The sequence below is a fragment of the Crinia signifera genome, chromosome 19 (genome assembly GCF_055691185.1).
Source record: "Crinia signifera chromosome 19, ASM5569118v1, whole genome shotgun sequence".
Classification (NCBI taxonomy): domain Eukaryota; kingdom Metazoa; phylum Chordata; class Amphibia; order Anura; family Myobatrachidae; genus Crinia; species Crinia signifera.
This window is the reverse complement of record NC_139226.1, coordinates 123,889,187-123,915,964: the sequence shown is the minus strand read 5'-3', so window position 1 is coordinate 123,915,964 and position 26,778 is coordinate 123,889,187. Positions and strand designations below refer to the sequence as shown.

Here is a 26,778-nt window from a genome sequence, read left to right as displayed (position 1 = left end):
TTTGTGTAGAATTGTGAGAGGGGGGGGGGGATTATTCCATTTTGTAATGGCTATAACATAACAAACTAAAAATTATCTGAGGCTAATATTTTTACAAATGTACATTTTTTCATAAAGAGTTTTTTTGACTTTTTAATCTAGTTTTTTATATATATATATATATATATATATATATATATATATATATATATATATATATATATATATATATATATAATTTTAGATGACCACTTTACAGAGTATACTTGAACATTCACATCAGTCCCTGCCCCAGTGGAGCTTACAATCTATATTCCCTACCACATGTTACACGCACACACAGACATTCTAGGGTTAATTTTGTTGGAAGCCAGTTAACCTACCTGTATATTTTTGGATTGTGGGAGGAAACCGGAGTACCCGGAGGAAACCCACGCAAGCACGGGGAGAATATACAAACTCCGCACAGTTAGGGCCATGGTGGGTATTCAACCCATGACCTCAGCGCTGTGAGGCAGTAATGCTAACCATTACACCACCCGTGCTGCCAAATAAAGATAAAGATCAGTCCGGTTTCTACCGTTTTGGTTTTTTTTAGTGCAAAACAGAATTGAAACCCAAAACTTTTTTCAGTATCCTTCAAAATTGGTCCGGAGTTGTTTTTGTAGGTAATTTGTATACATCTGCTATCAAGAAAAATCAGCCGTTCCTGTAGGATTTCCTTAGTTTTTATTGTTGAATGTAGAAAGTCCTGGCAGTAATTGGTCTATCCACAGCATGTGACCACAGACTCCTGTGTGAGCATTGGTAGCAAGATGGAAGCCATTTCTCACAAAAAGAAATCCAATATCCTCTTTACTTTACAAAACCAATGCAGTCAAACAGTCACAAATCATGTATGAATTCTTCTTCCAGTCTTCTGAGAGCAAGGCAAGCCTTTTTTTCTGTCTGGCCTGTAGGTCTCTGCAAAAGATGAAGAGGATGCACCATATGCAAGGCACATATCCCAAGTCCCCCCCAGGATGTGGCTTCTTAAAATGAATGTCCAAGCTCTTAGAATGGCTCAGACCAGACCTTTTATCTTATTGAAAACACATGGCATGACCTTTAAAACGGGTGTTTGGGCCTCAAAGGTGTTTGCAGGAAATAATGGGATAGAATGGCAGAAGTCTTGGAGGCTCACTGCTGTAATAAAAGCGAAAGGTGCAACTGTTAGCGCTTATGCCAGAACTGTGGTGTAGTAGGGTGTTTTTATTTCCACTTCCTAAAAACATTACATTAATGGCAGAAAAAGCTATTTCTGGCTTTGTGGTGTTATTTTTAGATTCACTGTATATCTAAAAATGTGCGTAATTTTTTTTTTAAGTTTAACAAATCCTATGAAATGCACTGTGGTGGCAGAAGCATATACCCCCTGTGTGCATTGCCCTCCCTCCATACCTGCATCCATCTGAAGCTCGCGGCTCTTGGTAGCCCAAAGCTAACTTTGGTGGGGCACCAGCTGGGACCCGTTACAGCAGCGGAAACCTGTCATTTCTCTGCTATGTACTGTGCTTTCTATAGCAACTCTTCTCAGCCTCGGTCCTCAAGTACCCCAAACAGTGCACGTTTTCCTGGTCACCCAGCAGGTGCACTCATTATTTACTGACACATTTTAGAAGATCTACAGGTGGAGCTAATTATTTAATTTGTGATTCTGTGTGGCTACCTGGAAAACATGCACTGTTGGGGGGGTACTTGAGGACCGAGGTTGAGAACCACTGCGTTGTAACATTGCAGCCAATTGCTGACTCTCGGCCAGCGTACTACAACACTATGTGTGGGGTCTTCAGTGCTGTCTGGATTTTTAAACCTCTTTTTGGTCCATCTCCGTCCAGGATAAAATAATAGACTTTGATCCATGAACGGAGGAAAAATGATTCAGTGGTGTGCAACATCAAATGATATTTTCCTCCATGCGACCAAATACAAGTGGATGTTTGAGATATTAGATATTGATAAATAAGTAATGAGATATTGATAAATAAGTAATAATTATGATATATTGATAAATAAGTAATCATGAAAAATAAAACTTCAGTGACTTTCGTTAAGTCATGTCTGAATCCAAAGTATCTAATAAGGATGCAATTTCAGACTACACCCAAATAAAAAATGGTTGTATTGCTCATTTTTTTTATATTAGAAAAATGTTCTAGACCCTGTCATTGTAATTCAGTTGATGATGATTTTTTTTTTGCCTGACCCCTCCAACTGTTGTCCCCAACCTTTGCAATCTCTGATAACGTTGTTTTATTTTTTGCAGGAGGCATGACGAAGTCACACACATCAAAATCCAAAACACCGGTGATTTCTACGACTTGTACGGTGGAGAGACATTTGCTACACTTGCTGAGCTGGTGCAGTATTACACGGAGCAGCACGGGCTTCTGCGTGAGAAAAACGGAGATGTAATAGAGCTGAAATACCCCCTGAACTCCCAGGATCCAACATCGGAGAGGTGAGCGAAACAATGGACTTAAATACCGTGCAATAATAATTTTTCTTTGCACACTACTGCCATCTGGTGGACATAATTGGTATTTAACACTTTTTTTTTTCCCCCTTTGCCAGTGGTTCCCAAACTTTCTTGACCAGGGCACCCTAGAATATCTGCATTTGTTTAAGGCAACCCTAGTCAAAAACTTTTCAAATGGATAAATAGAAAAAGAGTAAATTGTGCTCATTTTTAGAGGATTTGGTAAATTTACCTCTCTAAGGGGGGGAATTCAATTGTTTTGTGTACCTGCAGCACACCTCGAAATTGATGGGCGTTATTCATTTGTATGGACAATCAGCCGCATCCTAGCCATAGCAGGTGAATTCTTACATCAAGAAGTTCTACTTTGGGCAGATTTCTGCCCCTGCCTGACGAGGGTTCGAGCAGAAATATGTGATGGGCGCCCAAAACACTTGAATAGCTCCCGGTCACAGCCCCCAAAGTGTTCACAGCCCCCAAAGTGTTCACAGCCAGCGTGCTGGAAGTACTGTAAGATATGAAGGATGCCATGTTGGCGCACGTGTCTGTATGCAGTTACTCCTGTTACAGCTCCTGCAGAACAGCCATGTAACAGCCAATTTACACTTAATAGTTTATCAGATTCCAAAATGTTTCAAAATTTCAATTTTCTTAGGGATGATGCCTCACCAATGGCTGCGGCATACTTCTGTTAATGATGAAGGGAACACATTGTGCCAAATTCAGTGTAAAAGACTTTGAGCTTAGTCTGTGATGTTTTAAAATAACCTAGCTTTAGGTATACGGGTGAGGCTATACTCGCACATTTTGATTGTCAGGTTGGAACAAAATCCTGGTAATGGATGAGAGCAAATGACAGTTGACCATTTGCTTTAAAATGCTGGAAAACTGCCAAAAACAGTCATTCAGATATTACAAGGTTTTTGTTCCAATAAGCCCAATCTGACAATAGATCTGTAGATGTATGGCCAGCTTTAGCTTTACAACTTGGCCTCAGAGGACAATTGTATTCCTTTTACAGCTGCTCTGCAGTAAGACTGTAATATGCATCTATGTAATGCTGGGTACATTCTAGATGTGTATACCCAGCGACATTGCAGGCAATGAGTCCTGGTGGGGGAGCTGTAACTGCATTTACCGATGTCTGCAGCATGGCCCTAACTAGTAGTGTCTTCCATCTTCCTGCCTGCGTCGTCGCGCCGCTGACGGAGGGGATGATGCTGACAATGTACAGGAGCATACACCCTGGACAATTTGAATATTTTGTCGTTCTGATCCATCAGAATCGACCAATTCGCTCAATAAGTCCTTAGTATGTACCCATCTTAGTCCCTTAGTGGTCCTGAAGTTGTATGGACTGGACCAGTGTATGGAAACTGCTCACAGTAAGGGGTGACCTTACTGTGACCCATCGGGTAAGGTCTGATACACCAATTTTTTTTTTGTGTGCAGCAAAAATGCTTCCTAACTAGTCTCCACCCCCTTATTTGCATATAGGAGCCAATGGCATCAGACAGGAAAGGGAGTGTGGACCCTACCAAGTATTAGCATTAAGGAACCATAAAAGTTTGTGGAATACTTTATTTGTCCTGTAGAAGTGGTTCCCAAAATGGTGGTTTTGGGACATTTGCAGGTTTGCCCAGGGGTAGCGGTCCAGGACCAAATGACATTTATGGTCAAGGTGATGAGCGAAAATAGTGCTGGCAGGTGCCAAAATAAAATATGGCCGTGTAAGCACTGTTTAATTAAAAAAGAAGAAATATCTGAATTTCTCAATATTATGTTTTGGCATTGGGGTGCTGTGAAAAAAAACAAATGCTGATAGTCCAAGTCACCATGATTTAAGAATGTTTGGTATCTGAACCACTGTCCTATGGTGTCCTATAATGTCGGAAGTGCATTTAGAACGCTCAACATATGTTCTAAATAGAAGTCCTGAAAACCAAGAATTCCACATGTGCATTTATCACAGAGTATGTGTAAGGAGGCATACACACAAGGCGATTTTTGCCTATTTTCTAAGAGGTCTGTCTCGGTGGCTTAGAAATTTAATTATAGGCCCATAGCGTTGGCAATGTGTGGTCCCGCACGTAGCCATCACCAGCTCAGATACTTCGTACATGTACTAGATATTTAGTCAGATTGCCTAGCAAGTGCATTGAACACACAGGGGCTAGCACAGATCGCTTAGCACACAATTGGGGCAGATGTATTAAGCCTTAACAAGAGATAAACGCAAGGGTGATAAGGAGAGATAAACGTCCAGCCAATCAGCTCCTTACTGACTTTTTTCAAACACAGTCTGTAACATGGCAGTTAGCAGGTGATTGGCTGGACGTTTATCTCTCCTTATCACCCTTGCATTTATCTCTTGTTAAGGCTTCATACTTCTGCCCCATTGGAGCTTATTCTGGTCTGGTCGCGGCCAGCATTCGTTTGCACGGAGACCGATTTTGGGTGCATGCGCAGCCGGATTTCTGGGAATGTGCATACGCCGGGTGCACGCGCCTGGGGGTTGTGGGGTGGCAGATAGTCGTGCCTGTGGGAACGCTCAGCGTTTTTTGTGCGTTCTCATGTAAACGCTGGGCGTTCCCATGGTAATCGGGCCGTGGCGTCGGGGGCGGGCAGCTGACATCACAGCTTGTCAGCTGCCCACCCACTTCCTCCCGAGGCTGCACACAAATATAAGTGACCCGAGATTCACTTATGATATGCGCGCACGTTCCACATCATCAAATGATGTGGGTGTTCACCCACAGGCTGCGAATGGATGGGGTGTCGCACCACCATTGGGTTCTGGTTGACTCGCAATGGTGCGAATTTGCATCCGCGTGAATCAACCAGAATGACCCCCATCGTGTAAGGGAGATCTAGACACAGGAAGCTCAAGGGAAATCACTTAGCCCAAATTGCTTAGCACACATCACCCGTGTGTATGCCCCCTTAAGTTCCCTTTACCCATCATGCTTTGGGTATTGAAGCCAGTGTGTCATTACCTCCCTGCATCTTCTTGGGAATTCAGTGTACGGTCTTTACAGCAGATGCATCTGTGAATTCCCCAGCGTGTTGTGGGCCTGTAGGTTTTTCTCACTTCCCAATGAATAAATAACATTTCCTTAGAACCATTTCATGAAAGTTCATAACATAAACTGCTTTATTGATTTGGAAGTGATTGTTCTGGTGCAGCCGCTGTGTGAAAAGGGTTCTATAAACCGGAAAAAATCGATAGGAAATAATTTTTTTGGGAAATAAACACATCACAATGAATTTCTGAGTGCTTTTTTCAGAGTCGGGAGAGAAGCCATGCAAATGCGTTGAGGATTTTGTGTGCGAGGGAATAAAAGGACTCCATTTAGGCTTTCATTTTATGAGGCTAAATATTGAGCGATTTTTTTTTTTTTTCAGTCAACATTTTTTTGCCCATAATCTCTCCAGTTTCCCCTATGGAGTAATAGAAAAGCCATCCACGTCTTGTCATCTTCCTGATGTACACACATTTCATACATTAGACATTATGGTACTCTACAGATTAAGGAATGTTAACCCCTTGCGGCACAGTTCAGAGCACTTGATGTCAGAACGGACATCAAACAACGGACTAGAAAATCGTGGAAATGTTTTACCATAAAAGAAATAAATGGTCAGGGTTCTACCTAATAATGTTTCTTTTTATTACATTATGTGGTTCTGTGTTGTTGTTGCTGCGCAACCCACAAACAAATTCTTTGGGTTTTCAGAGGCTTAGCATGCCTTTCCATCTTCTCTCATATGCGATCGTGTTACAGACTAGTCTGAGCACAGCTGAGGAGTGTGCCGGCCTGGAAATGCACCGGCATCCTAGTTATATAAATGCAAACCACTGACTACTTCCTCTGCTAAAGAATTTATAGCTATGTATATACTTTTGCCAGTTTTTCCTGTGTCATCATGTTACAAAGAGCAGAGTTTTATGTAACACATTCAAAATTAAAAGTGGTATAATTTTTGCTGTGTAAGGAATCAAATCTTGGCTGGGTAAAAACCTTTTTAGACCAACAGTTTTATAGCCTCAGAGGTAGATGTATGAAGCAGTGATAAGGGAGGAGAATTGGCCCATGGCAACCAATCAGCACCGAAGTAACATCTATCATTTGCATAATATAAAGTTATACGGAGCAGCTGATTGGTTGCCATGGGCCACTTCTCCTCTGGCTCACTTCTCCTCCCTTATCGCTGCTTCATACATCTACCCCTCAGTGACATATGGGATACAGAAGAGATGGGATCTTATTTGCACCAGTGTACCCCTGACGTCTGAAACTCCTCCTTTAAGTATATTCATGCATCCCGGAGTTCTGATGGTTAAATGAAATTTTCCAAGGTACGGTCATCTTTTCTCAAGTATGGAAATCCTTAAAACTTGGACTGTTATGTTGGAGTTTGGGAAGTTAACCTAAGTTAGCTATGGTGTTATGGTAAACGGTCATTAAGTGGACCCTATTAATTATCAAATTGGTTGACCGGTCCAGAAGCTCGATGCAAGCGTTATGTCGACAATGGACATGAATTTTTCACGTTTTTTTCTGAGCCAACATGTGCCGACTCTGTATTTTATCTCCTACCATCCACTAGCAGGGCTGGGCAACACCGGCCATCCAGATGTTGATGAACTACACATCCCAGCATGCCTTGCATCAGTTTCAGCATGGCCACATCACATCCCAGGATGCTTTGCATTAGTTTTGCTATGTGGCCATGCTGAAACTGATGCAAGGCATGCTGGGATGTGTAGTTCATCAACATCTGGAGGGCCGGTGTTGCCCAGCCCTGCACTAATGTGTGGCGGGAGAATGAAATAGTGTGCCGAGCACGGCTAGTTAAGCGAGGGGCGCGGTACACTTAGCCAGGGGTGCGGGCTATGTCGACTGTCTACATTCGGGACGAAAAACGTGAAAAACATGTCGACCTTCCCATTGTTAACCTAATGCGTGTGTTGACTTTCCGACACTGTTGACCTATTTTAAATGTCGACCTAAGGCCTGCCAACCTAAATTGGATCAACCCAATGACCCATAGCCGGTGTTACTGACTCTTCAGCTACCTGAGGTCTCTGATTCGCCCCGCTCTGTTAATGTAATGACGAGATATGACGACGTACAGAGAACGTCTAGGCACTTGCATATCGACATACATACAGATCTGTTGAGGACAGTGTCCCGCTTAGTATTTGGTTTTCTTTGGTTTTTCGTGGCGACCAGGGCAGCAAGTGGTATTTATGGGCCACTTTTCTATATTCATGTGTCCTCTATTCTGATATTAAGCATTATTTGTATTTTGCACAATGTTATTGTGCAGCGTTGTACTGGTGCTGCCAGTCATTCGCATCAGTCCCTGCCCTAGTGATTGTGAGTCACACGCATGTGTTCTTTGCACAGTTGAGCATTTATTTGCTACAGTGCGTGAGCATTGCCCTGAGAGTATGCGCTTTTGTGTGCGGAAGAGCTGGGGATACAACTAAAATTGGTGCCGGACGGGATCCCGACAGTCATTTACCCGACGTCGGGATCTAGACTGTTAAAATACTGATGCACGGTTGCCCGGTGGCCACAGGCTATTCTCCCTCGTGAGGGTCCACGACCCCCATAGAGGGAGAATAGAATAGGTAGCGAGCCCGTAAGGGGCTTTGTTGCACTCGCCGCACTGTCTGAGTCTGGCCAGTCGGGCTAATGATTGTCGGGATCCCTGTACTACACCCACTAGAATAGAGTCAAAGCTATGAGTGTTTGTGTGGTGTCCAGGAACGAGTCATATCCACCTTATCAGATGCCATATTCAGATGGTGGCACTGCCTCTCCGATGGTACAATCGCTGATGGCGAATGGTCTAGAAACTCAAGCGGTTCTACTGCATACAGGGGCACAGTAGGTGGGCATCTCCGGGCTAGAACATTCCACTGCATGCTACTGCACAAGGGGAAAGTGGATACTAGCATTTGCATATTATCACATCGGTAACTCTGGCAAAGGACGTTAGGCAGCTCCACCACCACCACCTGCTGTATGAGTCAGGACCATAATGCAGGTTAACAGGCATTTATGGGAAAGGAAGAAAGCATTAAGCATGCATAAATACATGTCCTCCATGTGTTACATTTTCTGTATTCTATTTTGCTTTCTTTTGCCAGTCTACAGCAGGCTGCCATGACAGGCTGGACAGGCTTCTCTAATAGAGTATGCGAGTGGCCCAGCTTTGAGAAATAATTGTGTGGATTTGTGCTGACGGGCAGTGCAAGTGATGTCATAGCAGCTCAACAGACTGCCGCCTGGATGTGGGGGTGGTTTCAGCATTCCTTAATTGAAACCTACATGTTGACATTTTGGAATGTTGACTTATCGGTTGTTGACCTAAAGACCTTGTCGACATTCTGGTGTCGCTCTAGTGAATAATTATTGTAAACTCGCTCAATCCTTAATAATAAGAGTTTATTAAAATATTTTTTTTAAATAGTTTGCAATGAGATTTCAGAAACATTACTTTACTGGATGTTCGTGTTTCTAAATGTTCTTCCCTTTCTTCCTATGACTAACATTTTTTTTAAATTGAGTTTGCTGTAGACAAAATTAGATTTTCTTTATACTTTTACTATTGATCATAACCGGCAAGCCCCCAGGTATCCACTAGGGGAAATAGAAATCCTGCTGTCTAATCCCAGGAAATAATAGGCGCTTGGATTAGAATGTATGCCGGTGAATCTCTGGCGGAGCAATTAGCCAGGCACCTACCTATTCTTCACTTAGACTTGTGTGATTGTGTGTAACAATGAAGCTAAACTATGTGGGTTTTGAAGTCATTACCTAGTTTCGGCGACCTCGGGGAACGCTGTATAAACAGCCTTTTATAGATTTTGTGGCTTGCAGCAAGGCACTGCATTTAATTCATTTGCAGCACATTACTTAATAGAACAGAAAAGGTACTCTGACATAAAGACAGCTTAACCAGTATATTTAGGTGTGTGTTTATTGAAAGTAGCAACTGTGCCTCTTCATTACAATCTCAGACTGTTGTGTACATACACATTTGTATTCTAATAAGGGATTACTAGAGCTGTGCTTTAAATTGATCATATAGAACTGCGTTGACCATAATTACTCCGTATATACCTTTTCACACAGAACAACTGAATGAAACCCCGGGTATAGATCCCCTTTCTCTATGGTCTTTTTTTGGGTTCCAAAATTATTGATTGTTCAGAAGTGTAGTTAGTTATTATGCCCCTTTCAGACCGCAGTTTTTACCCATTATTTTTTTTTACGTTTTTTTTTTTTTACCGTTTTAAAACTGTAATTTGTGCGGTCTGAAAGGTGCAGAGTGAATTTACCGGTTCTATTGAACTGGTATTTCTAAACGGTAATAAAGCAGGGTCCTACCCGTTTCAGACCCGTTTTTTTTCATCCACTGTTTTCTATGGGTTAAAACGGGTTCAGTGTTGTGAAGGAACAAAAACTGCACTGAAATACCGTTTAAGGACAAGCGGTGTGAAAGGGGTTTTAGCCGGCAGACCCGTTTCTAGAAACGTTTTAAAATACCGAGTCAAAGCCAGTTTTGCGGTCTGAAAGCAGCATTAGATAGCTAAGGAAGAAAATAGAATTTAGGAACTAAACTTTAAAGAGTTATTCACTTTCTGCTTTAGATGGTACCATGGGCACCTATCTGGCCGTGAAGCTGAGAAGCTGCTTTTGGAAAAAGGAAAGCCGGGAAGTTTTCTGGTGCGGGAAAGCCAAAGCAAGCCCGGGGACTTTGTGTTGTCTGTTCTAACAAGCGAGGAGAAGCTGGAGAATGGAGAGCGCAAATCACGTGTCACTCACGTGATGATCCGGTTCCAGGTAACAATCGAGAGATTTCACAGATACAAAGACTTAGGGCCAGATGCACTAAGTTTCAATTGTGGTAAAATGGAGAGTGATAAACAGCCAGCTAAACAGCTTCCAAATTGCCATGTCACAGACTGGTTTTGAAAGGTGGCCATACATCTACAAATCGATTGTCAGATTGGGCTGGTTGGAACAAAAACCCGGTATTATCTGAGTGACAGTTTTTTGCAGTTTTCCAGCTTTTCGAAGTAAATGGTCAACTGTCATCTGCTCTCATCCATTACCAGGATTTTGTTCCAACCATCCAGATTTGACAATTGATCTGTAGATGTATGGCCAGCTTAAGCTGGCCATACATCTACAGATTGATTTTCCAATCTGGCTGGTTGGAACAAAAACCTGGTAATAGATGAGAGCAGATGACCGTTGACCATTTACTTCGAAAAGCTGGAAAACTGCAAAAAACTGTCACTCAGATAATACCGGGGTTTTGTTCCAACCAGCCCAATCTGACAATCGATTTGTAGATGTATGGCCAGCTATAGATAGATGGTGAGATAGATATATAGATCAGTGGTCCCAACCCTGGTCCTCATGTACCCCCAACAGTGCACGTTTTCCAGGTCTCCACACAGAATCACAAGTGCTATAATTAGCTCCACCTGTGGATCTTTTCAAATGTGTCTGAATGAGTGCACCTGCCGGGTGACCTGGAAAACATGCACTGTTGGGGGTACTTGAGGACCAGGGTTGGGAACCACTGATATAGATGGATAAATAGAGATATCGCTATCTCTATAGATAGAGATACTTTTTTAAGTCTTATTCATTAAGCTTGATCTGTTGCGAATTTCAGCTGGACGGTAAATACGATGTTGGGGGAGGTGAGCGGTTTGATACGCTGACAGACCTGCTGGATCACTACAAGAAGAATCCAATGGTAGAGAAGTCAGGAGCTGTGGTGCATCTTAAACAGGTAACGAAGACCTATTTTCTTCATGTGATAACCGTAAAAATTTTCATTTCTTTCATCTACAAATTTGTTTGATGCCTCCTTGAAAAGCAGCCTCTTTGAACCTTTCTGAACTCTCATTTTGTTTTTTTTCAGCCATTCAATGCAACACGGATCAACGCAGCCAACATTGAAACCAGAGTGCGAGAACTTAACAAAATGGCCGACAACACAGAGAAGGCAAAGCAGGGATTTTGGGAAGAGTTTGAGGTAAATTGCATGTGGTGAGGAACTTTAAAATGATGTTGAATTGTTAGGGTAAATGAATTAGAAATTACAGGCTATTGGTTTCTTTGGTTTGGCTGGACAAAGCACGTGGGTATAGAAGAAGGTTTTCTGTCTTCGTCGCGTGATGCAACAAGCTATGATTTGAAATGACTCCTTTGCCGCAGCACTATAAATAAACTGTGAAAAGTACCTGGCACGCGTGAGAGAAATGCCTAGAACGCGCTAAACAGTGTGAAATTGAATGTGCTATATGTTATGTTTTTTAGGACCGATCACACATGGCTTTGAGCAGGGTGTTAGAAATCACATTACTATTTTGACCAAACCACTATCTGTGTATTCTTGGGTTTCCCCTAATGATTTTAGTATATGTTTAAGGCGTAATATATATAATTTTGTACCCTTTGTGCAGATGCTCCAGCAGCAGGAATGCAAATTGCTCTATCCCAGAAAGGAAGGACAGCGACCAGAGAACAAAAGCAAGAACAGATACAAAAATATTCTACCTTGTAAGTGCGCGGGCATTGTTCACCTGGGGACAAAGGAGAACAAATCTGTGTTCTTATGTCTTCATGCAAAATTCTTTGTGCTGCCTGGGCTGTGTAGGTTTTATTTGAGGTATAAATCTGTTCAGTATGACATCTCAAGCAACCCCATAGTTACATAGTAGGTAAGGCTGAAAAAAGACTTGCGTCCATCTAGTTCAACCTGGTATAGATATCCATTGCTGATTTGGTAGGTTCTGGTATTTTACAGACAAATTATATTTCTTATTTATACCCATTGATGGTTTCTCCAGTAAATGTTTGTCCAACTTTGCCTTGAACGCATTTAATGAGCCAGCCGTTACCACCTCTCTGGGAAGAGAGTTCCAGAGTTTGACTGTTCTTACCGTAAAGAAATTCTTTCTACTAGCTGAATGAAATCTTTTTTCTTCTAATCTATACTCATGCCCTCGCGTCCTAGATTCCTTTCTAGTAGAAAAGAGGGTGTGTGACAGTTCCTTATATTGGCCCTTGATATACTTGTACATGTTGAGCATGTCCCCCCTTAAACGTCTCTTTTCTAATGTAAATAGTCCCAAATTGCTTAATCTCTCCCCGTAGCTTAAATTCTCCATTCCCCTAATAAGCTTTGTTGCTCGTCTTTGGACTTTTTCTAATTCTATGAAGTACAGTACAGTACCTCGTTCTACCTCCATCTGAGGTCAGATCAATTTTGCACAACATTTAACTAGTTTCTCACTTCTAAACCATATGGGAGGTTAAACTGTACCAATTTTTTTTTAGGTCTCTGTTCCTAAATAGCTCAACTACTTTCTTAGGGGTCAATTCAATTAGGAGTGAGTTGGGTCCTGTGAGCTGTGTTCACAGCATGTTTGCACCTGGGTTGGCATTTGCAATTCCATCCCAAACTTGCATTGCAGTTTCCTGTATCCTCTGGGATATTTTGTACACCGGAAAATCAGCAGTTAAGAGTTTTCCGGTGAAATGCCCTAAAATTCTCAGTAATGGGATAAATGATGTAGGTGTGTTGTGTGGATGAGAAAGGTGCTTTTGAACTTGTACATTGTAGTGTTAATGCCACCCCCCCCCCCCTAACAAACTTATAAAAAAACAGTGAAAAACAACTTTACAGACTTTTTTTCCTGAACCCCAAAATACTGGAAAGACTAGAACTGGATATGGCTGCTTGCTACAATTTTTACCCCATTAATAAAATAAGCAAGTATCATGATTTTAAGAACCTTTTATAGGGTCCTGCTGTCTCAGAGACTTTTTGGGGGTACAGGATTTCCCTATTTGTAGTTGAGTTGCATTAGATCCTCACCAGTCCCAAGAATCATGATTTCTAACTGATTATTGCATTTTGTAATTGCGTGCATTTCATCAATGTATGAGAGTTCACTTTCACATGCATCTTATTGAATTGACCATTTAATGTCCTTATTTATCATCAATACTTTGTCAAAAAAAACCTATAAAAATGTAATCCACTCAACCTGATCTCCTTGTGTTTTGTGCAGTTGACACCACAAGGGTGGCTCTGAGAGAAACGGATGAGAGCATTCCCGGGTCAGATTACATCAACGCCAATTACATCAAGGTAACCACGTGAGACATTGTTGGGAGCTATCAATGACTAAGGGGGAGAAGATGTTGGAGATTGAGTAGAAGGCACAATGTTGGCATTTGTGGGAGGAATGGCCAATGACTGAAAGGACCCCAGTAGGGGCGGAATGCATCGTAAATTTAAAGCACTCAGGGTAGACTTGCATTTGTTTTGGGTTTTTTGCATTCCCTGTTGAGCCACATTTATAAACAATTAAGGTTTGGCTTGTATAGTAAGATAATTTCTAAACATAGAATGGAATTGCCACTTTAGGTAGTATTTTTATATTTATAATTTACTTGCAGTTTATTTTGTTATTGTACTTTTTATGTGACCCTTTACCTCCATGAGAGAAGATATCCTATATATTATTTGGGGTTGGGTACAGGATCCCAACGCTCAGAAGACTGACCCCAGCATCCCGACGGCCATTATCCAATAGTTAGCCTATTCTGCCTTTTATACTTAACTTCTGGATTTCAAAAATCTGGTTTCAGCATTCTGACGGGTGTCAGGATTCCGGAGCTGGTCTTCAGTCTGCCAGCATCTGTAGTGCCAGGATGCCAACCATTATTTGACTGTGTACATTTCAAGCACCCAAAATGTTTAGTGTTCATAGAACCATAGAGCGCGCAACGTCTTTATAAAACTTACCAACAATAGTACTCCACAAACGTATTAAAGGGCTGCTTTATTTTGTGGTGATGCCTTACAATGTATGTATTGTATTTGACTTTAGAGTGCTTTGGATGATTGCCGTGGTACCCAGCCCTGTAAAATGTATATAGCCACTCAGGGATGCCTTCAGAACACTGTAAGCGACTTCTGGTCTATGGTGTATCAGGAGAACACTCACGTAATAGTCATGACCACAAAAGAGATGGAGCGATCGAGGGTAAGCTGATTGTGTGCTGCTACTTGTCAGTCTAGTAACTCTGCTGATTTATTTTTGAAAAAAAATGTATCTCTAAACTAGGACAACATCTCAAAAAACTCTGTGGCCACCATGTAATTCTGAGACAACCAAGAGCAAAAAGACGCCTTCCCCACCCCTCCAAATAAAAATAAAAATGAACAGTTTTATCAGATAGTACTGAATGTTCTTCATGTTTATTACCTGGGCAGCACTAATTTAGGTAATAACTTGTTTGGCGCTTGAAATTAATATTCGGAATGGGCAGTGCACAGTCTTGCTTTTTAAGCTTCACCGTATCCAGTGCCTGTGTGACCTTACTATTAAAAAACGCTGGTCTAGAAGTCCTAGATAGGTCTATGGTCATTTGTAATGAATTCCAGATGCAACACTTCTACATAAATAAAATAATAAACTCTTGAGATTTTATCAGATGATATGTTCTGGGCGTTACACTGGATGTTTTGTAACTGCGCTATTTGAGGAAAAGGATGTACACACATCAAATGTTTAACAATTTTTTTAATTTAATAAAAAATAAATTAATATATTATATCAACATAATTAATGTATACATATTTATAAATTACCGCTAAAATTCTATTAATGGCTGGCAATTGGTGCAAATTGCATGAAAAATTCCACTTTGGTTGTGGGCAATTATTCAGATGTGGCACCCCACTGATCCTTTTGTTAGGTGGATCCTAATGTTATTGGGACAGTATTGATATGGGGAGAGAAGCAGTCACATATCTGGGATAACTCCCACTCCTCCAAGCTGTAGTTGAGGCGGTCCCCATGAGATGATTGCGCTGTCCTCTGTTTTCCTTTGAATATCCCCAATAGATGGTGGTGTCCATTTTTGGAGTCCCAAGTTTGGGCTATGGTTACCTGATTTGTAATCCACAATCCGCAATGGACAAGGAAATGGGGGTGCAAAAGCCGGTACTTGTTTCCTAGCACGGCCACAATCTTTGGGATCGTGTACCTTTAAGTTAAGGTACACGATCCCCGCTATGGACCCGATTTCCTTTGAAGTCAGGTCCATTTTGCCAGCAAAGGAAAAATCGGGGGCATCGCGTCGGTCGGGACCATTAACATTGGTCCCGACGCGATGCCCCCGATTTTGCCATAGGCTTCAATGTTAAAATATTTTTTAACATTGAAATCGGGAGCATCGCGTCGGTCTTGTGCCATTATAATGGCACAAAATGAGATGGACTTGATTAAGTCCATCTCACATAGGAAAAAATGTTAAAAATGTGAAATGGGCCAATATGACCCATTTCACATTAGATATGGCCCGTCATCACCCCACGATAGAATCCAACCCGAAGCGTGGCGAGCGCAGCGAGCCCGCGAGGGGCGGCAGTGCGCGTCCTCCGACCTTTTCATTTCCCTACTATCCACGTCGGCGTGGAGTTGAGAATATATAGTGTGGCGAGCCACCGAGATCGAAGCGTGGTGAGCCCTGCGAGGGGACGCGTATACCAGTGAAGTTATACGCGTCCCCTCACGGGGCGCGCAACGCTCGCCACGCTTCGGGCTCGCTGCGCTCGCCACACTATATATTCTCAACTCCACGCCGACGTGGATAGTAGGGGAATGAAAAGGTCGGAGGACGCGCACCGCCGCCCCTAGCGGGCTCGCTGCACTCGCCATGCTTCGGGTTGACGTCTATCGTGGGGTGGGGTTTACGTAGTAAAATTTGTGGGTCTAGGGAATATTTTACATTAAATCCAATGTAAAATAGGGTCCCAGGGACCCTATTCACATTTGATGCAATTAAAAAATCGGGTCGATCGCATCGCATGCGACCAAATCGCATGCGATGCGATCAACGCTATTTTTCCGACACGACCACCCCGATGGAAATCGGTGTGGCCGTGCTAGGAAACAAGTACCCAGAAGCCTTCTACACCCCTATTTCCTTGTCCATTGTTGTTTACATATATATTAATTACACTAGATATCAATGTTTAACTTTGATTTGTAAGCAAACCGTACAACGTACAACTCTAAATGAACAATTCGCCAGAAGCAGATAAATTATTCTCTAAAATGGTAGCTCATTTATCGTTTTTTTTAATATATAAAAAAAAAAACGGCCATGTGCATACGCGGTTGTCTGGTAGTTCTCAGGCCTGCGAATCTACTGCCCTACGTTCAGGTCTGGTTTGGGCCCTAAGCGCAGATCCTTACACACGGAACAGAAATTGTAAACCGAGTAGATAATAAGAGAACGTAAAAATGATATTCTCTATAATCCCTTTTTATTTTTTATTACATTTCAGAAAAAATGTTTTCGTTACTGGCCGGATGAGAACTGTACCAAGGACTATGGCTGCATCCGGGTGCTGAGCCTGGCGGTGCATGTAGAAAAGGACTATATTCTGCGGGAGTTACAGATGACCCACCTAGAAAGGGTAGGCGTATACTGTACTCATAATCACATCACACATTGGGTATTATTCAGATTGATTCGGTGAAGACCGATGTTTTGTGTCTACGCAGGCAACGCCGAGCGGGGGGCAAAGAAGGGCGGGGGCTGCCGGGCAGCCCCATTAGCATATGGGAACACCCAGCGTTCCATTGGCGTTCCCATGAGAACACTAGGCGTTCTCATGGTAATGAGGCTGTGACGGACATGCGGGGGGCGGTCAGCTGACCTCACCGGATGTCACCTGCCGGCCCTGTCTTTGCACAGAGCACCCGCACTTTAGTGTCACTATATAGATCTCTCTGAACTGCGTGCGCGGGAGAAACCGTTCGATGATCGGCGACCATCGAATGATTTCTCCCCGCCTGCGAATGGATGATTATGTAAATCATCCATTCGCAGTCATGCGGGGGGGGGGGGGGGGGGGTTTACTACATGCAATTAGGGGGGGGGGGGGGCAGCCGGCAATGTGGGCGGAGGGCGGTGTCTGATGATTAAAACATCTGAAATGATGGCGTAGAGATGAGTGCCGCCGTGTTTGTGTGATGTGAAAATCTGGGGAGTTCTGCCGCTCTTATTGCTGCTACATTTGGGGCCTTTCGGAACTTCCTGCCATGGGACCCGGTATCCTACACATGTGCTTATAATATATTTGTTATGGTAAATCCACCATTGCCCAGCATCCTCTAGGTTCTCTACAGAGAGGTGCTAGAGAAATATTGGCTCTCCTTATTTTGGCTGCTATATCTTGGTTTAAATGGTTAAACCAGGCCTGTCTTAAATGGCTGTGACCTATTAAAATATATATATATGTATATATTGCTGCTGGCACTCCCGCAACCCCCGATGGGGTTTATGTGCTCCGGTGCCCTCCCACATGGCATCAGCCAAACGATACAATAGGAATGAATAGGCGGCATTTGAAGTCTTGTGAAACAAATAATCAGTGTATTCAAAAAATGATCAATGTTTCATCCTGATGAAGGGGAAACTCTCCCCGAAACATTGATAGTTTTTTGAATACACTGATTATTTGTTTCACAAGACTTCAAGTGCCGCCTATTCATTCCTATTGGTGTGTGTGTGTGTGTGTATATGTATATATATATGTATATATGTGTATGTATATATATATATATATATATAGGACAGGGGTCCGGCACTCCCAACAAACAATGTCAACAACCGCGGTGCCTTCCTGGAAACTATAGCCTTGGAAGTAGAGTATACAACGGGGCGGCACTCAAACGGATTTCTCACACAGAATAATTGCAGACCGACAACTGCTTGGGTCTGACGTTTCGGTAATTTAATACCTTTTTCAAAGACACAAATACATGCAAAAACACTTACTTTTATAGAAGATATCACCAGTGACAAGTCCCGGCGTCTCCACGCCCGAGCCCGCGCCGGCGCACGCATCTGACGTCACTGGACGGTGTCCTCAGTACAGGCAGCTGCACGGCTTGGGCCGTTACTATGGTGACCGCCGGAGACCTGCGATAATAAATAAACACAATGTGAAGAAAAACGTGAGACACTTTAGCAGACAGTACATGTATACATTGGGCAAGCATGTGGAAAAAAATAAGAAAAGCAAAACAGACTATATCGATGCGAATTAAATCAAATGATTAGTTACAACACATCGCTATGTATGCTGCCAAACAAGTATAAAGCTAATAAAGTTAATGAGCTGAGCACAGACGGGGAGGGGAAAAAAAGGGGAACAAGAAGATGACAGACACTACACGGTCGACACGATTAGTACCATGTCGACTACAATGTCAACCCTCTAATAGGAGGCTACAAGAAGCAATTGAGAGATGAGTATTCATTCAGCCCAGCAGGGGCAACAGCATTCAGTTTAAAAATCCATTTTGCTTCAAGCTGTAAGAGCTTCTTGTTGCGATCCCCTCCTCTCACACTCGCTGGAACCTGGTCTATCATCTTATATTTTAGAGTCGGCAGTGGGTGTCGACAGTCTCTAAAATGTTTGGCCACTGGTTGATCAGATGGAGCACCATCCAATGCACTTTTAATAGAGTGGCGGTGCATGGCCATGCGCTCCTTGAAGGCTCTGCTAGTTTTACCAACGTAAATGAGTCCACAAGGACAGCGTATTATGTAGACCACGAATCTACTGGAGCATGTCAACACTGTTGACAAACACTGTGAAAAGCATCTGGCCGCTGGTATGTCGTGATCCTGAATTACCAGCGTTGAAAGGAATGGGGGTGATGCCCTGCTACAAGAGAGGAACCAATTTACGTGACAAATTAGTTAAAACTGATGTAACCAATCTGGGTGACATTAAAAAGACTCACTTTCTTACCAAGAAGCCTGGTAATTACAAGTGTACGGGATGCGTGACATGTGGGTACCTTGAACAAGGTGACTCCTTCACTCACCCTTATACGGGTCATCGTTATAAGATCAATAAAGTGTTGACATGCTCCAGTAGATTCGTGGTCTACATAATACGCTGTCCTTGTGGACTCATTTACGTTGGTAAAACTAGCAGAGCCTTCAAGGAGCGCATGGCCATGCACCGCCACTCTATTAAAAGTGCATTGGATGGTGCTCCATCTGATCAACCAGTGGCCAAACATTTTAGAGACTGTCGACACCCACTGCCGACTCTAAAATATAAGATGATAGACCAGGTTCCAGCGAGTGTGAGAGGAGGGGATCGCAACATGAAGCTCTTACAGCTTGAAGCAAAATGGATTTTTAAACTGAATGCTGTTGCCCCTGCTGGGCTGAATGAATACTCATCTCTCAATTGCTTCTTGTAGCCTCCTATTAGAGGGTTGACATTGTAGTCGACATGGTACTAATCGTGTCGACCGTGTAGTGTCTGTCATCTTCTTGTTCCCCTTTTTTTCCCCTCCCCGTCTGTGCTCAGCTCATTAACTTTATTAGCTTTATACTTGTTTGGCAGCATACATAGCGATGTGTTGTAACTAATCATTTGATTTAATTCGCATCGATATAGTCTGTTTTGCTTTTCTTATTTTTTTCCACATGCTTGCCCAATGTATACATGTACTGTCTGCTAAAGTGTCTCACGTTTTTCTTCACATTGTGTTTATTTATTATCGCAGGTCTCCGGCGGTCACCATAGTAACGGCCCAAGCCGTGCAGCTGCCTGTACTGAGGACACCGTCCAGTGACGTCAGATGCGTGCGCCGGCGCGGGCTCGGGCGTGGAGACGCCGGGACTTGTCACTGGTGATATCTTCTATAAAAGTAAGTGTTTTTGCATGTATTTGTGTCTTTGAAAAAGGTATTAAATTACCGAAACGTCAGACCCAAGCAGTTGTCGGTCTGCAATTATTCTGTGTGAGAAATCCGTTTGAGTGCCGCCCCGTTGTATACTCTACTTCCAAGGCTATATATATATATATATACATACATACATACATACATACGCAACGGTTATTGTATCAACACTTTCTAGGTCGACCACGTTGAACCAGTCTAGTTAGACGCCTAAAGATAGTTAACCACGTCTAGATAGACCGTAATCTAAGTTAGGTGCCAGCGTTAGAGCAACAGGAGTGTGGTTGATGGTCACACGGTGAATGTCACCGGGGTCCCCGTGGACACTGTATATGTGCACAGTGCCCTTTCACATGGCTCGCTGCGGTTCAGGCACGGTGCTTCGCTATGCTCGGCACACTCTTATAATCTCACTCTATGATCGTAAAGTATGAACTAAGTCAACCTGTGATATTCAGCACCCAAAAAATCATGAAAAACTCATGTCGACCATGTGACAGTCGGCCACGCTCCCGTTGCGCTAACGCTGGCGTCTAACTTACCGTTACTAATGATCTGGACCTGGTTGACTATCTTTGGGCATCTTACTAGACTGGTTATACTTGGCATGGTCGACCATAATATGGTGGATCTAGGCATCGTAGATCTGCTGACCAGATATCAGGCACAACATCATTATTGGGTACGTTTTTGCATGTGCTTTTCTTTTTTTGCTATATTTTGAGTATCCGCTAGGTGGGTGTCGGATAGTACTGACCTATGTAAGGCCCTGCCTACTCTCTAAGGTCCTTGTTCTGATGATATGAGAATCTGCACAGTTCTTTCTTGAACACACAAATCCTTTGATTGCTTCCTGACCTTACCAAAGGAATCTCCCTGGGTTTCTGTGTTTACAGTGATCTGACATCTAAAATCTTCTGAATGCTAGAAGTATGAGTGCCGTAACATTATTGTAGTATGCTCTGAACTCCTCTTTAAATGTCATCACTTTGCACAAACCTGCTCTGTTCTCGGCAATGAGGAAGAGGATTCCATCGGAATTACATTGCAACAGCGGGCACACTTTTCTTTTGATGTTGCAATTAGAAACATTGCCTGCGCAAATGTAATGTCTGGCTGGAAGAAACAGCATGTGGCCGACAGCGGGTCCTGTATAGGAAGCAATTTTATTTTTTTAAGTTAAGTCCTGATTAATAGTGCAACTGTTGCTTCAGATGGGATTCGCAGGAACCCTCTTCCTTCTGCAGACTGACAGCTGCTGCTGATCATGTAACCAACATTTCTGGAGAGTCTCTGAGATCCTCTGATCCCCTCAATGGTCTGTGTGTGTCTGCCATACCAACACTGTTACATCGCGCTGTTATGTGACAACCCCTACACACACTCTCAACCCTATGCCGGATGCGGTGGTCCTTATACCAGCGGTTCCCTACTGCGGTTCTCAAGGCATCCTAACAGTCCAGATATTAATGACTGAGTACAGAAGGTTAATTTCAACTGCATTTCTAATTAAGTCTACCTATGACCAGGCATGGTTATCCTTAAGACCTGGCTGTCAAGGTGCATTGAGGACCGAGTTTGGGAACCTCTGGCTTTATACATGAGACAGAAAGCTATAAATATGCCAGATATCACTGTATAATCACAGTATGTGTGCGGAGAATCTGCGTCCTACTGTGCAGCAAACACAATGGATAGAGGAGAACACAGTTTAGCCTGCAGGAAATACACAAACACAGACATGAAATTCAGGCACCACATGCTCAAAATTGAGTTTCTTATTTGTGTAAATTGTTTAGCATTTTCAGGAAATCTTTGCAGATAATGACTGGATTTCCAGTCAGCGCGGTGACACTTGTGTCAGCTTCCGCAGCGTCTCTTCTGTCATGGAAAATGGCAGTTCCTCTGTAGCACCGCTCACCCATGTGTAATTGGATAATAAAGCTATCGTTGTCCGCTTCTCATCTATGTAAGAGCTGTCGTGCAGATCAGGGGGGCCTGGAACCTGCTGCTGACATCCCATCTCGGAGACATATCTGTAATTACCAGTGCATAGAATAGAGTGCTGTAAGATGGGGGAGTACAGTGCATGGTATCTTTTTATATTAACCATTTTTTCTCTACATCAAATCCTACTGTTCTGAATCCGGATGAGCTGCTCCTTCGTGGTTGCGGAAAGGGCACTTTTGCAAAACGTTGTTGGACAACATATCTATGTAATGGAGTAAAGGTGCCCACACACGCACCGATCCCGGCGTGCGTTGTGGGCTTAACTAGCACACATAGCATCGCATCGTATGCCTTGTGCATACGATGTGCATACGATGCGATGCTATAAAAAGCTAGTACAAAAAGTATGTGCAGCACATACTTTTTGTACTGTGCGATGGGGTGCCGCGGGAGCGCGCACCCCATCGTATAGCATCACACCGCCGGGATCGGTGTGTGTGTGGGCACCTTAAGCCAGATAAAGTCCATGAAATTGAGACTTGGAAACGCAGGTCACTGTTTTCCATTTTTTAAAAGCAATTTGCGATAAAATGCAAATTTGTCTTTTAGCCTTGAAAAGGAGTCAGTCATTGATATATTATTATTGTTCAATATTTATAATATGCTACATAACGCAGTACGTAGAGTATGGAAAATCTAGAAAAATAGCAAAAAATATTTGAGATCTACAGATCTATACGAAGCTGGATTGCCACCATGGCTACTCGTTTTTTATTTGTGAACACATTTCAACATTTTTTTTTTGTTCATGATCACTTTGTTTATCCTCCATGCAATATTCTCTTTTCAACGTAGGCCCCATCCCTTTCCACACATGTGCACCAACACTTGACAAGTCGGGCAAACCTGTCGGAGAAGAAATCTGGTGGTGGTTGTTGACACCATGCCCGAACGACCGTTTTCACCTCAGCGTCAGAGTTAAAGTGTTGACCCTTAAGGTACTCATCTTTGGGAAGAGGGTTGCAGCACCTGCAATTCGAGGAGGTTCTGCCACACCCGTCGTACAGCCCCGACCTTGCGCCCATCGACTTTCACCTTTTCCAAAAATGAAAGAGCACTTTAAGGGTCAACACTTTAACTCCAACGACGAAGTGAAAGCTGACGTTCAGTGTTGGTGTCAACAACAACCACCAGCTTTCTTCTCCAATGGGTTTGACCATCTCATCAGGCGTTGGTGCACATGCGTGGCGAGGTAGTCGGACTACGTTGAAAAGTGAATAGTGCATTACATAGAGAATAAACAGAGTTTACCTGTACAAAAAAAAGTGTTCAAATGCGTTCACAAAACTTCTAGCCATGGAGGCGTTACTTTTCAATCCAGCCTTGTACATATATAAAATGCAGGATGGTGCAAAAGGGCCGCAAAAAAATTAATTAAAAAAAGTTATGGCCTGATTCATGGTGGGCACAGTCCATACAGCGGCTCCGTCTTTAGTCGCAGCTGCTGTACAAAAATCTGGTAATGCTGCAAGTAAATGCCTCCTGCCTGCTTCTGGGATCTGCTGCTTTGTCCATAGACACTGCATCAGATCACGGAATTGCCAATGTTTTCATGCAGCCTGGACCTTTTGCAGCTGCATCCCAGACATAGTGACTGTAGCTGGCACCTTCTGGAATGATGGCTGTGCCAGCGATTTTCAAGCCCCGCAAATGGCCCCTGCATGTCACACCTGCTACAGCTCAGTCGGCACTATTATTACAGACAGTGGTCTGCATGTGCACTGTATAGATCCCCTTTTCCCAACCCTGGTCCTCAAGTACCCCCAACAGTGCACGTTTTCCAGGTCACCCAGCAGGTGCACTCATTATTCAGACACATTTTAAAAGATCCACAGGTGGAGCTAATTATGTCACTTGTGATTCTGTTTGAAGACCTGGAAAACGTGCACTGTTGGGGGTACTTGAGGACCAGGGTTGGGAACCAAGATTATGTACACCTCATAGGGTTTGTGTGTCTCTAAATCTGGCCAATGTAGTGTACTCTGTTTGCTAATTATAAACCAAAAATACAGGTTGCGGTATAATTACCCACCTGGCAAGCTTAAAGTGTGTATATTTAAAATGCAGGAGCAGGTCTTAATTTTTCTAGAAAAGATTGCATATTGTTGTAAACTGAGGTATTGCAACAGAATTGTCATGATTTGGGAAGATCAATATTAAACTTCTAGAAATCCATTAGTATTTCTAATAGGTGAATGTAAAATGTAACCAAGAACACTTAATATATACAGAGAAAGCGACAATGATCTGTAAAGTTAATAATTGTGGAAATTTGGGGAATCGGATCAGCGGTACTGTTGGGATGTAATTCTGTACATACAGGTAAATACGCCAAGAAACCTGGCGCGAGTGAGCGGTCTGGGCCCCAGTGACTCTACTAGTGCTGGGTGTCTCTCCTCTTGTGTTTGTAACCCAAAAATACATCTTATTCGCAATGCAATGTGACCAGGATGCACAGGAGAATAGATTGTGCTAATCTACATACATATCTGTGTCCGACTGCGTCTGTATACATAGCACACCAGAACATGAAATGGGAAAAAAGTATCGCTTACGCAGATTCCGGCTCATTCAGCACCGATATACGAATGTCACACATTTAGATGTGCAGTCTAGCAAAGTCATTTTGTCGTTTCCTCTTTTATAAGATGTATGTTTTGAGCGACTATATAGATCTCTCTGGCACGACTGCAGCAAAATGTATGAAGACCGATCTGTACAATGTGGGAAAGCCAACATCTAATATGTTACCGGAAACTGTGTATGCAGGGGGCAGATACTGTGGGATATGTCGTGAATACTGATCTATATCAAATAGCATAAAAAATGCAGAAAGACCAAATTCACAAGTGGTGTCATAGTTGGTAGGAATGGATAGCAATACACCTGATTGCGTGTCCAGTGTCAGACATGTTCATTTGAAACAACTGACAATCAGGTATTAGTAAATTAAAGGATACACATATTAAATGTCACGGTTATTAGCAGGAAATCAAAGATGTCAAAAAGGCTGCTAGCTCGATGTGGAATTAGAACAAGTGGCAGTGGAAATTAACCCTCGGCATTGTGATGTCTAAAAACTAGAGGCACCAACTCCTTTACGGATTCCCATTAAGATTAAGGGGGTTATTCTAGTTCACTCTTTCTGACAAAATCCTTCTTAGATGGACAAAACCATGTGCACTGCAGGTGGGGCAGATGTAACTTGTGCAGAGAGAATTAGATTTGGGTGGGGTTTTACTTCAAAGTGAGATCTATATTGCAGTGGTAAAAATAAAGCAGCCAGTATTTACCCTGCACAGAAACAAAATAACTCACTCAAATCTAATTCTCTCTGCACATTTTACATCTGCCCCACCTGCAGTGCACATGGTTTTGTCCATCTAAGAAGGAATTTGTCAGAAAGCGTGAACTAGAATAACCCCCTAAGTCTCTTTGCAGAGATTCTAGGTCGTCATGGCACAAGGTTGACAGTCGACATGGGTACAGTGTTAAGTGTACCGCGTCCCCTCACATGGCTCGCCGTGCTTCGGGCACGGTGCCTCACTGCGTTCGGCACACTATTTTATTCTCCCACCACGCCCTAGTGGTAGGGCATGAACTACCACCTGTCAGCACATGTCTGCTCAAAAAACAGTCAACCCAATGCTTGTGTCGCCCTAACAACCGGTTGACCTTGTCCCATGTCGACCTAGACCCATGTTGACCTTCCAGTATGTCGACCTAATGACTGGCGACCATCTTTAGGTCGACCAACCGACCGTATCCCCCGTTTTGTGCCTTGACATTTCACAACTTTAGTCAAGCATTACAATTCACAACTAGTCGGGTTGTGTCTACTCTACCTACAGTATGCATTGCACAGCCAGGAACTTATCACACACTCCTAGTTTCCTTTGTGAATACCCACCTCTCTTCTTCCATTTCTTCAAGTGAACGTGTTGGATTTCCACATAGGAATGATCAGCTATGTAAATGGAGAGTTTTATACATGGTGAAATATGTATGTAATACACGCCCACATCTTGAAATAAAGTGTTTCGGATACTTTATTAGGGGATGCAGTCACCATGTTGCCAGTTAAGATATCAGAATACCATAATTAGGGTTAGCCTGAAGGAGGGGCGGGCTAGGGGCATTACTTACTGCTGGGTGACCACCGGAACTTACTATCACGTGACCAACAAACCCAATGGACACCACCAGAAATCCAATAGTCAGTGACTACAGCATCTGGTTGCAGATTGTGGACCTGATGAATGCAACAAAATATGTAGAGCCCCTTATATGTCAGCTTTCCTGTACTTTATATTCCAAAACCGTCCATTGTTGAGCTACCGTGATTGCACAGACAATTAGGTAGTAGATCATAAATTCCTATGTTCTAGTTTGCTACATTTTCCTTCTGATCATTAATAGGATTTCTCATACA

The 26,778-nt window shown here is 42.9% G+C and overlaps 1 protein-coding gene across 1 annotated transcript in view; it reads left to right on the top strand.

Moving 5' to 3' along the window:
- LOC146042958 (tyrosine-protein phosphatase non-receptor type 11-like) overlaps window positions 1-26,778 on the top strand; it is a 103,645-nt gene that overhangs the window by 63,647 nt on the left and 13,220 nt on the right. The window contains exons 3-10 of the mRNA XM_083163260.1: window positions 2,285-2,479; window positions 10,167-10,359; window positions 11,204-11,323; window positions 11,456-11,569; window positions 12,000-12,096; window positions 13,614-13,693; window positions 14,439-14,594; window positions 16,907-17,038. Of these exons, the coding sequence (XP_083019386.1) occupies window positions 2,285-2,479; window positions 10,167-10,359; window positions 11,204-11,323; window positions 11,456-11,569; window positions 12,000-12,096; window positions 13,614-13,693; window positions 14,439-14,594; window positions 16,907-17,038 (1,087 nt within the window). The remainder of the gene's footprint in view (window positions 1-2,284; window positions 2,480-10,166; window positions 10,360-11,203; window positions 11,324-11,455; window positions 11,570-11,999; window positions 12,097-13,613; window positions 13,694-14,438; window positions 14,595-16,906; window positions 17,039-26,778) is intronic.